Source organism: Rhinopithecus bieti, unplaced genomic scaffold (assembly GCF_001698545.2).
Source record: "Rhinopithecus bieti isolate Rb0 unplaced genomic scaffold, ASM169854v2 scaffold_81727, whole genome shotgun sequence".
Classification (NCBI taxonomy): Eukaryota; Metazoa; Chordata; class Mammalia; order Primates; family Cercopithecidae; genus Rhinopithecus; species Rhinopithecus bieti.
In genome coordinates, this window is record NW_016834786.1 from 735644 (window position 1) to 751684 (window position 16041).

The 16041-nt window shown below is 42.2% G+C and overlaps 1 protein-coding gene across 1 annotated transcript in view; it reads left to right on the plus strand.

The window, feature by feature from the left end:
- Nucleotides 1–790: 790 nt before the first annotated feature.
- PTPRJ (protein tyrosine phosphatase receptor type J) overlaps nucleotides 791–16041 on the plus strand; it is a 65421-nt gene continuing 50170 nt past the window's right edge. The window contains 4 exon segments of the mRNA XM_017865730.1: nucleotides 791–889; nucleotides 2094–2112; nucleotides 4822–5058; nucleotides 13731–13994. Coding sequence (XP_017721219.1) covers nucleotides 791–889; nucleotides 2094–2112; nucleotides 4822–5058; nucleotides 13731–13994 — 619 coding nt within the window.

The following is a 16041-nucleotide window of genomic DNA, read 5'->3' on the forward strand; positions in this document are numbered from 1 at the left end:
AGCTACTTGGGAGGCTTAGGTGGGAGGATCGCTTGAGCATGTGAGATCAAGGATGCAGTGAACTGTGGTTGTACCACTGCACTCCAGCCTGTGACAGAGTGAGACCTTGTCTCTTAAAAAAAAAAAAAAATTATAAAAATAAATTATTCAAAAAATACTTTGGAAAACAATGCTGGGGAGAGTATGAGCTTCAGGTTACACATTGGTTTCTATCAGGAGGATCTGAGCCTCGGTGGTGTTATCTGTAAAATGGGGATAAAAGTGCCTCACAGGGTTGCTGTGAAGTGGTAAGGATGATGATGGTGACAGCAGCAGCGCAAATAGATCATTTAACTTAACTCTCGTTAAAGCAGGGATCGTCCTGTTGGCAGATACAGACAGGGAGGGACAGAGAGGTTAATTAAGCAAGCTGCCTGCCCACAGTCACATGGCCAGAAGCAGTGAACGACTTCCTTCAGGTGGTCTAAGTCCAGGTCCCAGCTCTTAGCCGTCACTCCATGGTTCTGTGCTGAGACAAGGCATGTAGAAAGCCTAGCACAGTGCCTGTTACATAGTAGGTACTTAGAGTTCCTTTTTATCCACAGAATGCATTTCCAAGTATAGCCTCCCACAGTGCTTTTACTTTAATCTTTCCTCTAACTGGACAAAAAAATGTTTGCTGCCCTGTGCGACTTGCCGAGCTACTGACTTCTCTTTTTTCTCCCTCTCTCCTATGATTCATCATAGACTGTGGATTGAGGCTCAGCATAGATTGAAGGGCAGGGGCTGGAGGAGAAAGATGAGCTGAAACATGGTAGACCCGAGATGCGAAGGACTTGACGGTAGGGTGGAAGGTGGGAATGGGAAGTTTGAGAGTTGGAGGACCTTGGGGCAAGACTTTCCCCTCTGGGTTCGTTCTTTCCTTCCAGTGCCATTTATTGAGCGCCTACTGTGTCCACCATTCTCGCCACGGGGCACAGACAAGGTCTCTATTCTCATGGAGCGCACAGTGTGGTTGGAGGAGTCAGTGATGGATGGAGAGTGAGGGGTGTTGGTTTCCATGGCTGCTTGGAGAAGGACTTGCCAAGGAGGTGGCGTTTTGGGCAGGCCATGAAAAGGTCTGGGCAGAATGTGTTTGTGGGAGTGAGTAAATATGTAAAGGCTCTAGGGGAGAATCAGTTTCGAGAATGTGAGTGGGCAGCGAGACCAGAGGGGCTGGTGGGTTGTGGTTGGGTTTGAATTTTATTCTAAGTGTCATGGAAAGTAGGAGGATAACTTTTTCCACCGGGGTCCTTTTTGATTATTTTATTCTTTGTGACAATCCTACCTAAAAAAAAAAAAATTCTATTCACCAAAAAGATGTGTTTATGAAACAATAGAGTGTACAACCTTGAATCACTTTAGGTTTTTAAAGTATAGGGAAATAATTATGGATCACAATGAATATCCTTGAGGGCTGCTCCCTTCCCCAGCTGACACTGTCAGCTAAACCTTTAAGGCCTCTTGTGTGTCAAACACTAATTCTTCCCAAAGCTGCTTGACATGTGATTAAAAAATTTTACTGCCACCTACTGATAGAAAAGATGAATTTTGTACAGTGAAAATCCCAAACCCAGTGGATTTCTTCTGCTGCACATCTGGTTTCCACCGTGCTGTCAGGACTGGGAAATGGGTCTGGGGAAGGGGTGTGCTGGTCTTGGTACCCCCCTGCCACCCACCCAACTGCCCTTTTTTGGCCCCCACAATCTGGTGTCTGCTTCTGTGTCCTGCTTCAACTCATCACACAGTGGGTAGAGGGAGGTGCTGACCTGGGGAGTTGCTCTGGGGAGAGGGCTGGAGGTGGGGGGTTGTGTCTGGGGAGAAACACTGGGCACTGGGAGTCAGCAGCCGCCAGCCCCCACATAACTCAGTTAATCCTTTGTAATTGACCCGAGGTTGCAATGATTCCCTGTGTTTAATGTCCCAAGACGCCCTAACCGTGACCAGCCGACCTTTGCTTAATGTGCTTCTTACCACCCCACCCCCATTATTAAATCCTCAACTGCTTTATTTCTGATTTGCATTTTCCATGGCTGAATGAATCTGCTGACTTCCGTTTTCTTTTTCTCTTTCAGATCCTGTGCGCAGGTGACCGTGAGTACCGTTTTCCTTTCCATTCTTGTGTTGTTCGCTACTGCCCTCTAATGGACACATAGCAACATTAACAGCAATGTGAAAATGCTAATGCTAATTTATTAAATAAAACCTGCTCGGTTTCCAATTTTTCTTTTTCTTTTCTTTCCTTTTCTTTCTTTCTTTTTTTTTTTAGTCGGAGTCTTGCTCTGTTGCCCAGGCTGGAGTGCAGTGGTGCCATCTCGGCTCCCGGGTTCAAGCGATTCTCCTGCCTCAGCCTCTCAAGTAGCTGGGATTACAGGCACGTGCCACCATGTCCGGCTAATTTTTTGTATTTTTAGTAGAGACAGGGCTTCCCCATGGTGGTCTTGAACTCCTGACCTCAGGTGATCTACCCGCCTCGGCCTCCCAAAGTGCTGGGATTACAAGTGTGAGCCACCAGGCCCGGCCCCAGTTTTTCTTTAGAAGTAGGAGTAAGGGTGGAAACAACAAAGGAAAAAAAAATTAATTAATTGTGCAATCGTGATGAAAATTTATATTTTCTGTAATTTTTTTCAAGCCCCATTTGTGGGCGATTTAACTTCGTTGAAATTGTAATACAGTATTTGTATATTGTTTATGTTCTGTTATCCTTGAAGTATTTTCTTGTGTTGCTACATTGCCCTTTTGTTGCTACATTGCTACATTTAAGGAATGGTGTGCAAGGTTGGCATAACCTTTGGAAAACGAGACCTGGACTCCTGCATGTTTTGCTTTCATGTACAGGGCTGAGTCCCAACTGCTGACACTGCTGACAGTGTAATAAAATGAGAAAAAAAAAGGATATGATTAGAAGTTTTTTACAGAAGCTTAAATATATTCAGCTGAAAGCACCATCCATCCTGGGATCACTTATTTATTTATTTTTTGGCCCCGACAATCTGATCTTACTAATTTTTTGGTCATAAAACATTTCTATAAGAATTGAAGCCTGGTTGTGGTGGCTCATGCCTGTAATCCCAGCAATTTGGGAGGCCAGGGCAGGCGGATCACCTGCATTCAGGAGTTTGAGACCAGCCTGGTCAACATGGTAAAATGCTGTCTCTACTAAAAATACCAAAAAATTATCCAGGCGTGGTGGCACGCGCCTGTAATCCCAGCTTGGGAGGCTGAGGCAGGAGAATCGCTTGAACCCGGGAGGTGGAGGCTGCAGTGAGCTGAGATCATGCCATTGCACTCCAGCCTGGGCAACAAGAGTGAAACTCCATTTAAAAAAAAAAAAAAAGAATTAAAGATAATAGTAGTTGGTAGTTTTAAAAAATGTACCTTTTAGGAAAAAAAAAAACCAAAACAAAACAGTGACTTTTGTTTCTTCCCAAAATTTGGGACCTTTTTTTTCCTGATTGGTAAAATCTCAGTTTGTGAGATAAAATAGAGATAAAATAATTAGATTGTACTCATGGAAGCATACACAAGGGCAGATCTTGCTGAAACCCTCCAATAAAGCAAATCTCAATTACTAATGGTAATTAGAGCCTGTACAAACAATGGGAAGAGTTCTGCAGTTGGTTTTTCTTCCTGTTAGTTAGTTTAATAAATAAACTGGCGGGTACCTTGTACAGGCTTGAATCACTGCTGCAGAAGAACACTTCTATGCAGACATCTACCGTAGATCGTAGAATGTTGGCCAGGGCTCAGTTGTGGGAAACAAAAACCATGAGCTATTTTAACTCAAAGGGTTTACCCTGGGAAGTGAGAGTTTACAGAGTCGTTGGAAGGGCTGCTCTATTAGTTTGCCAGGGCTGCTATAATAAGATCAAGGTCTTGGGGGTTAGGACTTCAACATACGAATTTGGGGATGGGGGAGCACAAGTCAGCTCATAACAGCTGGGGAGCAGGCTTTAGGCCTAGCCCTGAGAAATGACTCCCAGACTAAGGCTGCAGAACTGACCTCCTAGAGAGTCACCACCTTGGTCACAGACAGCAGAGGGAGGAATCAGGAAGTCCCTGCTGTAGTTGCTGGATCCAGGGGTGTATGTTCTGAGCTGTGATCCTGGGATCAGGAAGCTGTAGCCACCGCTGTAGTGCTGGAAGCCAGGCAGTGTGAGCTCCAGTCATTGCATCCACACTACACGTATAAGAAGGAGGAAGGACAGAAGGTTGTGCTGCACCCTTTAAGGACTCTTCCTAGAAGTCAGACAGAACGTCTGGTCACACTCTGTTGGACAGAACTTAGTCACATGCAACATCTGGCTGCATGGGAGGCTGGGAAATGTGATCTTTGTTCCCAACAGCCATGCACACACAGGGCCACAAATGTCCAGGAGTATGATGAAGGGAAAATGGGGGAATGGAGTTTGGGGGTCAAGAGTGGTCTCTGCTGCACCTCCCTGAACAGAGACTCTGGGAGACTAGTAATGCATTCAAGATAAAGCGGCCAGTGTGGCCAAGGTTCTCCTCCAGAGCCTAAGCCCTTGGCCACAGGAGCTCACGCCTCCTCTCATTTCCTGTGAATGACTGTGTGCAGTGTAAGCACGGAGCTTCTGCACTCTCATGGCCAGGTACTCTCCATGTGGCCAGAAACAGCAGTTTCTGAGGGGGCTCATGTTGTAGGTGATGATACAAAGAAGAGAAAGAGAGGGATCAGTTTTCCTAAGTTTGCATTTCATTTCAGTGTAGTGTGTGAGGTGGGGCATCCCTGTCTCCTGGAGAAATGTATTTTTAATCTAATTGTTTACTTTATTTGCATAGCCCCTGGTCCAACTCGTGACCCTTCAGTAACAACTGTTGCCACAGGGGAAAGTGGGGTAGCTCAGATCAGCAGTGAAGCAGGATCCTTTCACAAACAGAATGGAACTGGAACACCTCAGGTGCCAACAAATACCAGTGAGGGTGGCGATGACTCTGGAGCCAATGATAGTTTAAGAACACCTGAACAAGGATCTAATGGGACTGATGGAGCATCTCAGAAAACTCCCAGTGCTACTGGTAAGCATGGGCTTTTCTACCGAACAGTCATGTTTCTTAAAGGAAATCGGTATAATTTAAAATGTCATGTTTTCCAAATATTGTTCTTCTTTCAATTACCTAAGAAAACCTTTAAAACAATTTTTATAATGATAGTAATGCATATTCATTATATAAAATATAGATAAGAAGAAAAGAATAACAAGTAAATCATTAACTGGAGATAACCACTGATCACTTGATACACGAGTTTTACAATTTTAAGATGTATACGTGCCTGTGTGCGTATGTGTATACATATATATATGTTTTATTTTGTTTTACAAGTATCAAGGTCATCCTTTACATGTAGTTTCTCAACAATATATTACAAGTATTCTTCCCTGTTAGTATGTACATTTCTACAGGACAGTTCTAATACCTGCCTGGCATTTGTTGTCTAAATCAGGGTTGGTAGATAATAATGGTCCTTGGGCCAAATATGGCTCACTTCCTGTTTTTGTAAGTAAAGTTTTATTGAGTCTGCCTGTGGCTGCTTTCATGCTAGAATTGAGTAGTGGCAATGGAGAATATGTGGCTTGTAAAACCTGAGATATTTATTCTCTGGCCCTTACAGAAAACCATTGCTGAGACCTGGGTTAGATCAGTGATTCTAAAACTGTGGTTCAGAGACCTCTAGGGGTCTCCTAGATTCTTTCAAGGTATTTCTGGGTATTATCATAATACCACTAACATGTTATTTGGCTTCTTTACTCTCATTTTATCATGAGTGTACAGTGGAGTTTTGCAGATTCTATATGATATGGGATGACGCAGTCACTCTTAACAGCTAATGGAATGTATGCTTTCGTATTGTTATGTTTAAAAAACTTTATCTTTTTAATTTATAATACAGTATGGTAAATATTAATCAAGATAACCCATATAAACAAAAATTCTCCAAGAGCCTTAATAATTCTTAAGCAGTTAAAAGGGCCCTGAGACCACAGAGTTGAAGAATTGCTTGTCTGGAAGCATTGTAAATTATTTACTCCCCTGTTGTTGAGAAGGTAGATTATTTAAATTATTTACATTTTTTTCATAAAAAACATTGTGATACAATAGTTTTATTAGTTCTAGAAGTATTGATAGTATCACATACACAGTTAAATCATTGAATTTTTTCTAGGGTAATATGAGAAACTTTTAGAAATTGCTAGGGGTCTGGGCACAGTGGGTCACGCCTGTAATCCCGGCACTTTGGGAGGCTAAGGCAGGTGATCATCTGAGGTTAGGAGTTCGAGACCAGCCAGGCCAACATGGCAAAACCCTGTCTCTACTAAAAATACAAAAATTAGCTGGGTGTGGTGGTGCGTGCCTGTAATCTCAGCTACTCGGGAGGCTGAGGCAAGATAATTGCTTGAACTCAGGAGGTGGAGGTTGCAGTGAGTGGAGTTGGTGCCACTGCACTCCCGATAGAGTAAGATTCTGTCTCAAAAAAAAAAAAAAAGTAAATAAATAAAAGAAATTCCTAGGGAGCTTATGTTAAGTATTGTTACAAAAATTTGGGCTTAGGGCACCCTCTAGTACTTCAGTGGCCATTGTAGTCCTCGGGGTTGGGACCATACCAGATGGTCTGCCCAGAAATCTCTGGACAGGCTTACTGTTGAAGGGCATTTCCAGAGGAAGCCAATCTACAATGACTGGAATAAGAACCTACTTCTTCAAATGTACAGACATCAACACAGAGTCACAAGGATCAAGAATAGTCAGGCAAACATGATATTACGAGAGAGACAAAATAAAGTGGAAGTGGGTGACCACAAAGAGATGGGAGATGTATGAACTGTCTGGTAGAGAATTCAAAATACATGTTTTAAGGAAGCCTAGCATACTTTAAGAAAATACGGGTAAAGAATTCAAAGAAATGAGGAAAACAATAAGTGACTAGATTGAGATAATTAACAGAGAAGCAAACAGAAATTCTGAAGGTAAAAAATACTTTGAACAAAATGAAAAATGAAGTAGAGAGCACCAAGAGTAGAATTGATCAAGCAGAAGAATAATCTTTGAACTTGAAGACAGATTATTTGAAAATATACAGTCAGAGGAGGAAAAGAAAAGTGGATAAAAAGGAATGAAGAATGCCTCTACGATTTATGGGACAGCATCAAAAGAGGTGATATTTGAATTGGAGTTCATCTAGAGGAAGAGAAAGATAAAGAGGTAGAAAGCTTATTTAAAGAAATAGTAGCAGAAAACTCTCCAAACCTGGAGAAGGATATAAATATCTGGTATGGGAATAAAAAATGACTCCAATCAGAGTCAATTCAAACAAGACTACTCCAGAACATAATCACATTGTCAAACATCACAGACAATGGGGACTTGGAAAGCAAAAAGAGAAAAGAAGCAAATAACGTATAAGGGAGCGCCACTTTAGCTAGCAACAGACTTCTCAGCAGAAACTTACAGGTCAGGAGAGAGTGGGATGATATATTCACAGTGCTGAAGGAAAACAACCTGCCAACCAAGATTACTATACCCAGCAGAACTGGCCTTCAAAAATGAAGATGAGATAAAAGACTTTCCCAGAGAAACAAAAGCTGAGGGAGTTCATCACCACTAGACATGTCTTATAAGAAATGCTGAAGAGAGTTTTTAAGCTGAAAGAAAAGGACACTAATGATTAATTGAAAACATATGCAAGGATAAGACTAGTAAAATACACAGCCAAATTCAGAATACATAAATACTGTGATGGTCGTATGTATCTTTAGTATGAAAGTTAATAGATAATACTTAAAAAATAATAACTACAGTAACTTGTGGGGGGATATGCATATAAAAAGATGTAAATGGTGACATAAACAATTCATAATATGACGGGGGAATGGACTAGAAAGAAGTGTAGAGGTCAGTTTTGTGCATGTGATCAAAGTTGTCATCCACATAAAATAACCTGTTATAACTATAAGATTCTTTTATAAGCCTCATGGTAACCACAAAGAACAACCTTTAGTAGATACACAAAAATTAAAAAGCAAGGAATCAAAACATGCTACTAGAGAATATCACTTAACCTCAAAGGAAGATAGTAAGAGAGGACGAAAGGAACAAAAAGTCTAGAAAACCACCAAATGGCAGTAGTGAGTTCTTACTTATCAATAATAACCTTGAAAGTAAAGGGTTTAAATTTTCCAGTCAAAAGACATAGAGTGTGTGAATGGGTTAAAAAAAAAACAAACAAACTCAATAATATGCTGTCTACAAGAGACTCACCTCACCTGCAAGGACATGCCTAGACTGAAAGTGAAGGGATGGAAAAAGATACTCCATGCTAATGGAAATCTAAAGAGAGCCAGGAGTAGCTATACTTATATCAGATAAAATAAACTTTAAGTTCAAAACTTTTAATAGAGACAGCAAACATCATTTTATAATGATAAAGGGATCAATTAATCAAGAAGTCTTAACAATTGTAAATATATTTCTAACCAGCATTGGAATGCCTAAATATATAAAGCACATATTAATGGGTCTGAATGGGGAGATAGACTGCAATGCATTAATAGTAGAGGACTTCCGATACCTTACTTCCAGCAGTGGATGATGATCCGGACAGGAAATCAATAAGGAAGCATCAGACTTAAACTACAGTGTAGACCAAATGGGTGTATCAGACATATACAGAATATTCCATCCAATAGCTACAGAATATACACTTTTCAATTGCACTTGGAACGTTCTCCAGGTAGATCATATGTTAGACCACAAAACAAGTCTTAACAGATTTAAGAAGTGTGAAATCATATTGAATGTCTTTTCTGATGATGGCATCAAACTAGAAATAAATAACAGGAGGAACTTCAGGAAATTCACAGATGTATGGAAATTGAACAACATGCTCCTGAACAACTAATGGGTTGATGATGAAATTAAAAGAGAAACTAAAAAATATCTTGAGACAAACATCACTTCTTAAGCAAATTTGTTAACATATTTCTTCTTCTTCTTTAAAATGGTGCCATAACCACCTTCATGAAGTTACTGTGAGACATAAATTAGAAAATGCTTGTATAGCCCTGGTACAGGATCTGGGACATGGTCAGGTCCCCAATAGGGGTGATGCTGATCTTGCCATCTCCCACAGTAACTATTGTTAATTGTTTTGTCACAGATGCCCCTGAACAATCAATGGGTCAGTGAAGAAATTAAAAGGGAAATTTAAAAATTTCTTGAAGCAAATGAAAATGGAAACACAATATACTAAAGCCTATGGGATACACCAAAAGCAACCCTTCCAAGAAGGTTGACAGCAATAAACTCCTACATCAAAAAAGAAAGCTCCCTGGGCATGGTGGCTCGTGCCTGTAATCCCAGAACTTTGGGAGGCCGAGGTGGGTGGATCACTTGAGGTCAGGAGTTTGACACCAGCCTGGCCAACATGGTGAAACCCCGTCTCTGCTAAAAATACAAAAATTAGTCAGGTGTAGTGACACACACCTGTAATCCCAGCTACTAGGGAGGCTGAGGCAGGAGAATTGCTTGAACCCAGAGGGCAGAGATTGCAGTGAGCCGAGATCGTACCACTACACTCCAGCCTAGGCAACAGAGCAAGATTCCATCTATTAAAAAAAAAAAAACAAAACAAGCTCACATCTCCAGCCTGGGTATTGAGAACCTGTCTGAAAAAAGCAAAAAACAAAACCCTCAAGTAAACGACCTGATGTGGCATGTTAAGGAACTAGAACAACAAGAACAAACTAATCTTCAAATTAGTAAAAGAAACTAAATAATAAAAGTCAAAGCTGAAATAAATGAAATAGGCACTAGAAAAACAATAGAAAAGATCAATAAACTAAATCTTTTTTTGAAAAGATAAAGAATATTGACAAAGCTTTAGCTAGGCTAAGAAAAAAGAGACACTACTCAAAGAAAATCTGAAATGAGAGACATTATAAACTGATACCACAGAAATACAAAGGAACAATTATGAACAATTATATGCCAACAAATTTGATAACCTAGAAGAAATGGATAAATTCCTTGCCATATACCATTTACTACGATTGAATTATGAAGAAACAGAAAATCTGAATAATCCAGTAATGAGTTAGGAGGTTGAATCAGTAATAGAACATCTCCCATTTCTATTTATTATTGTTATTACTCTAAGAGATAGTGTCTCCCTCTGTCACCCAGGCTGGAGTGCAATGGTGTGATCATAGATCACTGTAAGTTGAACTCCTGGGCTGAAATGATCCTTCTGCCTAGCGTTGCGAGTAGCTGGGGCTATAGGTGTGCACCACTACATCCAGTTAACTTCTAAAATTTTTTTGTAGAGATGGGGTCTCACTATGTTGCCCAGGCTGGTCTTGAACTCCCAGCCTCAAGTGACCTCCCCACCTTGGCCTCCCAAAGTACTGGGATTACAGGTGTGAGCCACCGCACCCAGTCCTCTGCCAAACATTTAAAGAAGGTCTAATGACAATTCTTCTCAAATGCTTCCAGAAATTGAGGAAGAGAGAATACTTCCAAACTTATTTAACAAGACCAGCATTACCTTGATACCAAAACCAGACAAGGCTACAACCCAAAACACTATAGGCCAAGATGCAAAAATCTTTAACCAAATACTAGCAAACCTAATTTAACAGCATATTAAAGAGATCAAGTGGGATTCTTCCTAGAAATGCAAAAAGGGTTCAACTTGTGCGAAACAATAAATGTGCTACGCCATATTAACAGAATGAAGGACAGAAACCATATGATCATTTCAGCAGATGCAGAAAAAACATTTGACCAAAAAATATTGTTAACTGTGATTTCTTTTCTGAACTTAAGAACTTGCTTTTCCAAAACCTTCCCAGAATTCCTGTGTGAATCAATAAAATTTACTTATTTATTTATTTATTTATTTATTTTTTGAGATGGAGTCTGGCTCTGTCGCCCAGGCTGGGGCGCAGTGGCCGGATCTCAGCTCACTGCAAGCTCTGCCTCCCGGGTTTACGCCATTCTCCTGCCTCAGCCTCCTGAGTAGCTGGGACTACAGGCGCCCACTACTTCGCCCGGCTAGTTTTTTGTATTTTTTAGTAGAGACGGGGTTTCTCCGTATTAGCCAGGATGTTCTCGATCTCCTGACCTCGTGATCCACCCGTCTCGGCCTCCCAAAGTGCTGGTATTACAGGCTTGAGCCACCGCGCCCGGCCCCAGGCTCACTTCTTAACCACCATACTCTTTTCTACAGTGGCTGTATCATGTTTCATTTCTACCAACAATGTGCAAAGGTTACAATTACTCCATATCCTCACCAACACTTGTTATTTTATGTTTTTGATAGTATCTATCCTGCCTCAGCCTCCTGAGTAGCTGGGACTACAGGCGCCCACTACTTCGCCCGGCTAGTTTTTTGTATTTTTTAGTAGAGACGGGGGTTCTCCGTATTAGCCAGGATGTTCTCGATCTCCTGACCTCGTGATCCACCCGTCTCGGCCTCCCAAAGTGCTGGTATTACAGGCTTGAGCCACCGCGCCCGGCCTAAAATTTACTTCTTAAAGCATTTCTCCTTCTTTAAAATGGTGCCATTAGCCGGGCGTGGTGGCGGGCACCTGTAATCCCAGCTACTTGGGAGGCTGAAGCAGGAGAATTGCTTGAACCTGGGAGGCAGAGGTTGCAGTGAGCTGAGATTGTGCCACTGCACTCCAGCCTGGGTGATGAGCAAGACTTTGTCTCAAAAAAAAAAAAAAAAAAAAAAAAAATGGTGCCATACGTTTCTCATGAAGTTGTTGTGAGGCATAAATGAGAACATACTGTACAGCATCTGGGACATGGTCGGCCTCTCAAAAGGAGTGCTGCTGTTCTTGCTACCTGTACCACTGCAACTATTGTTACTGTTTTATCATTATCATCGTCGCCATCATTGTTATTGATTGTAAATGCGAGCAACTGCGATCATCTTCCAAATATGCCACTCTTGACTCTGTGAACTTGTCACTTTATAAAGAGGAAACTCCCTGGAGGGCCTTCTGGCATGGTGTTTATTGAATTGTGGGCCACAGGATCCTTCCCTGCTTGTTCCATTTTCCCTTCTCTTGTTTCTTCTCCTGCCTTTATAATTAATTAATTAATTTTTTTCTTTTGAGACAGAGTCTCGCTCTCTTGCCCAGGCTGGAGTGTAGTGGCGCGATCTTGGCTCACTGCAACCTCTGCCTCTTGGGTTCAAGTGATTCTCCTGCCTCAGCCTCCTGAGTAGCTGGGATCACAGGTGGCTGCCACCATGCCCAACTAATTTTTGTATTTTTGGTAGAGACAGGGTTTCACCATGTTGGCCAGGCTGGTGTCAAACTCCTGACCTCAAGTGATCTGCCTGCCTCAGCCTCCCAACGTGCTGGGATTACAGGCATAAGCCAGTGTGCCTGGCTCCCTGCAGTTTTTTTATTGATTGGATGAATGTTTGTATATCCCATGAGCCAGGTGAGGCACACTTTCCATGCACATACCAAGATGGTAACACTTATGCCATCTTTACTCCTTTGGGATTAGTCCCAAGCTCCTTGAGAATGACGGCCGTATCACCTGGGTTTTACTCTTTGGTTTCTGGTTGTCACTCCTCAGTCTTCAGCTTAATTAGGATGCATCCATTTGGTAGTTCTACAGTTAGTAACCCTGATGGCTTCCACTGGTTTACGATCTTGTACATCTAAGATGATGAAACTAAGGTTCAGAGAGGTGAGATTACTTTGAGTAAAACTGCATGGTGAGCGACTAGCAGAATTGGACCCTGAAACCAGATTTCTAATGTCCAGATCTTATCCCTTGTTTATCGGATCATGGTGGTTCAACAGTAATTCATCGTGTTTAGTGTGGTGTGCTAGAGCTGTCAACAGAGGAATTTGAGATGGAGAGGTTTGAAGGGACTAATTCTAGGTCACACAGCTAATGGATGGAGCAGGTCTTTAATCTCAGACCTGGGTTCCAAGACCAGTTCTTTTCTTTTTATGTTGCTCCGCCCCTGCTATCTTTATGTCAGAAAACCACTGAACTTCCTTCTAGATGTCAGGGTTTGGCAAAAAATTTAGCATGTGCTTCTGCGTCATGCAGCGTTTTCTGAGAATGGGGAGATGGACTCATTTTGCATCTTTGATCTCTTTTTTTTATTTTGAGACGGAGTCTCAGTCTTGTCACCCAGGCTGGAGTGCAGTGGCACGATCTCAGCTCACTGCAACCTCTACTTCCCGGGTTCAAGTGATTCTCCTGCCTCAGCCTCCCGAGTAGCGAGGATTACAGGCACCTGCCACCACGCCCAGCTAATTTTTGTATTTTTGTAGTAGAGATGGGGTTTCACCATGTTGGCCAGGCTGGTCTTGAACTCCTGATCTCAGGGGATCCGTCCGTCTTGGCCTCCCAAAGTTTGGTCTCTTTTTGTATCAGCTTCTATACAGACTTAACCCCATTTTTAAGTCATAGCCAACACGACCAACTTCTATCAGTTTTGCTTCTGTTTCAAAGGCTTCTGTTTTACTAACATACACACATACATGTATGCATATGGATTTAAATAAATTCTGGTGCAGGGAAGTCTAGGAAGCAAAGAGATAAAACTCTGTGATTGGAAAGTCACTTCTGGAAACTAGACATACAGAGCAGACCTCGCTCTTACATTTCTTTTGAAGTGCAATAATTTTTTTTTTTTTTTTTTGAAAACATTATAGGGCCCAGTCCTGTGTTTGACATTAAAGCTGTTTCCATCAGTCCAACCAATGTGGTCTTAACCTGGGAAAGTAACGACCCAGCTGCTTCCGAGTACAAGTGTGTAGTAAAGAATGAGATGGAAAATGAGACGACAGTTACTGTTGTGTATCAACCATGGTGTAACATCACAGGCTTACGTCCTGGAACTTCATATGCGTTCTCCGTCACTCCAGGAACAGGCAATGAGACTTGGGGAGATCCCAGAGTCATAAATGTCGTCACAGGTAAGATGACTGGCTCCCAGGGATGATGACAAACCATTTCTTATTATCCTGTATTCTAGGGCCTTGTCCATTCAAGTTGCCTGTTGGAAAGAGAGTGGTTTTCATAAACTAGAAGAGGAGAAAAGGTGCTGTGTTGTTTCAAGCCTCGGATTTCTGGTGGCCACATCATTCAGCATGAAGACCCTATTTGTTTTGGGAAGTTCTAACTACTTCCGTGTGGTTTTAAAAATCTTCTGTTATTGTTGGTTAATATCTACTTTTCTGTTAAGACTCAGGAGTAGAGACTTTCTTAAAAACGTGTTTTCATGGTAATTACCAGCCTCTTAAGCTCCCAGGAAATTGATGCTGTGTTTGTATTCCCAGGAGTTTCTGTTGAGCAGGGAAGTTGGGTGTATTTTATAGAGGAGTGTGTGTTTCAGATGAAATAAGAGCTGGATGATATTTAAATTTTAATTCAGATTTGACAGTTTAGATTTTGATTTATCTTAGATGTCAGTGCCTAAGCCATCTATTATAGCTGCCAACTGAGCTCTTTTTTTAAGCTGAAAAGAAGCAAACATTTTAAAAAACAGGTGGAGAAACTCTTTTTTAAGGTGAAGAGAACCAAAAATTGAAAAAAGAGGTCCTCTGTTAGTTTTCTGATCTGGGGGTCTTCGGGGTGTGATCTCAGGGGCTGGAGTCAGCCATGGGCGCCTGAGCTCTTGGAGCCCCCATGGCTGGAGGTGAACGAGGTCCAGTGTGGAGCAGCAAACACGAAACCAGTGGCTTCCAACATTTTTAGTCAGGAAACTATTTCTTTAAACAAAACCTTGCCCAGGAGCCCAGTAAGTAAAAACAAGAAGAACTGGAGAGAAAAGAGCCAAAGAAACGGGTGTCACGGGCACCCTCACAAAACTCCTGGAGCTCCTCAGAGCCCTATTTTTTGGGGGGGGGACCCCGCTGTAAAGGTTTGCTCTGTTACCTTGTGAAAGAGAGGAAAAGAAGGAGAGCACAGGGAGAAGACAGAAGAGATGAGAATGGGAGAAAAGAGCACAGAACTTGGAAATGGTGACGAGGACAAGGCGAGCCCGAGGGGGTGGCCGTGGGAAAGGGGATGCGGAGGGGCAGGAAGCACCGATAGAGGGGCCCAGCGTCCTTTTCTGCCTTAAATCCCCGAGCGCAGGACTGCGCTGGAGCAGGTCCGTCAGCTGCTGCGTATTGAGCACGGACCGTGTGCCTCGCTGTCCTTGTTATTTTGTCCTCACAGTAACCCTGGGGGCTGCAGTGGAAGACGCTGTAATGTGGGGAAGTTAAGTTTCTTCCGGCGTCTCAGAGTTACTGAGCTTCAAGTGGTGGGACTGGAACCCGGAGTCTAACTCTAGACCACTGTGGTGCAGTGATGTTCATAACAGCTATCCACAGTCACCGAGCTGGGAATTGATCGGTTCCGCCTTACTTAATAAAACAAAAAGACAAGACTGACCTGATTTAGAAATCTTTGCATGAGAGACATGTGCTGCGAGGAATCATCTCACTGTTTCGGAGCTGGACGGTGCCTTAGAATCATCTAGGCCAATGTCTTCACCTTCAGACCCCTGCAGCCCTCAGGCAGGGCTCTATCTACAGCCCTACCTGTGCTTTTCTGTACATGAAGCTGCAGCCCTGGGTTCTCCTGTCCCCACTGCTACTGGGAGTGTGTGTTCTTGAGCAAACCGCCCTGCCTCTCTGGGTCTCTGTGTTCTTATCAGAAAAGGAAGGGGAGTGCATGTCATTTTGGGTGAAGTGGTTTGACTTCTGTCACCATCAAGCAAATGGGATGGGAGGAAGGGCCAGGATATAGTGGAGATGGAATGTCTTCTGAAAAATCCCCTTGGGGCTGGGATATCGAATGTGCTGCTTACTTGAAATGTCGTGGTAATTTAAAATGATATTATTTGCATTGTCTTGAATTGAGACCTTTAGATTAGTAGGCAGTCACTTTAGTTGAGGCCTTGTTCCTGATATCTAAAACACATGTAATTAAATGCTACCATTTATTTATTTATTTATTTATTTATTTATTTATTTA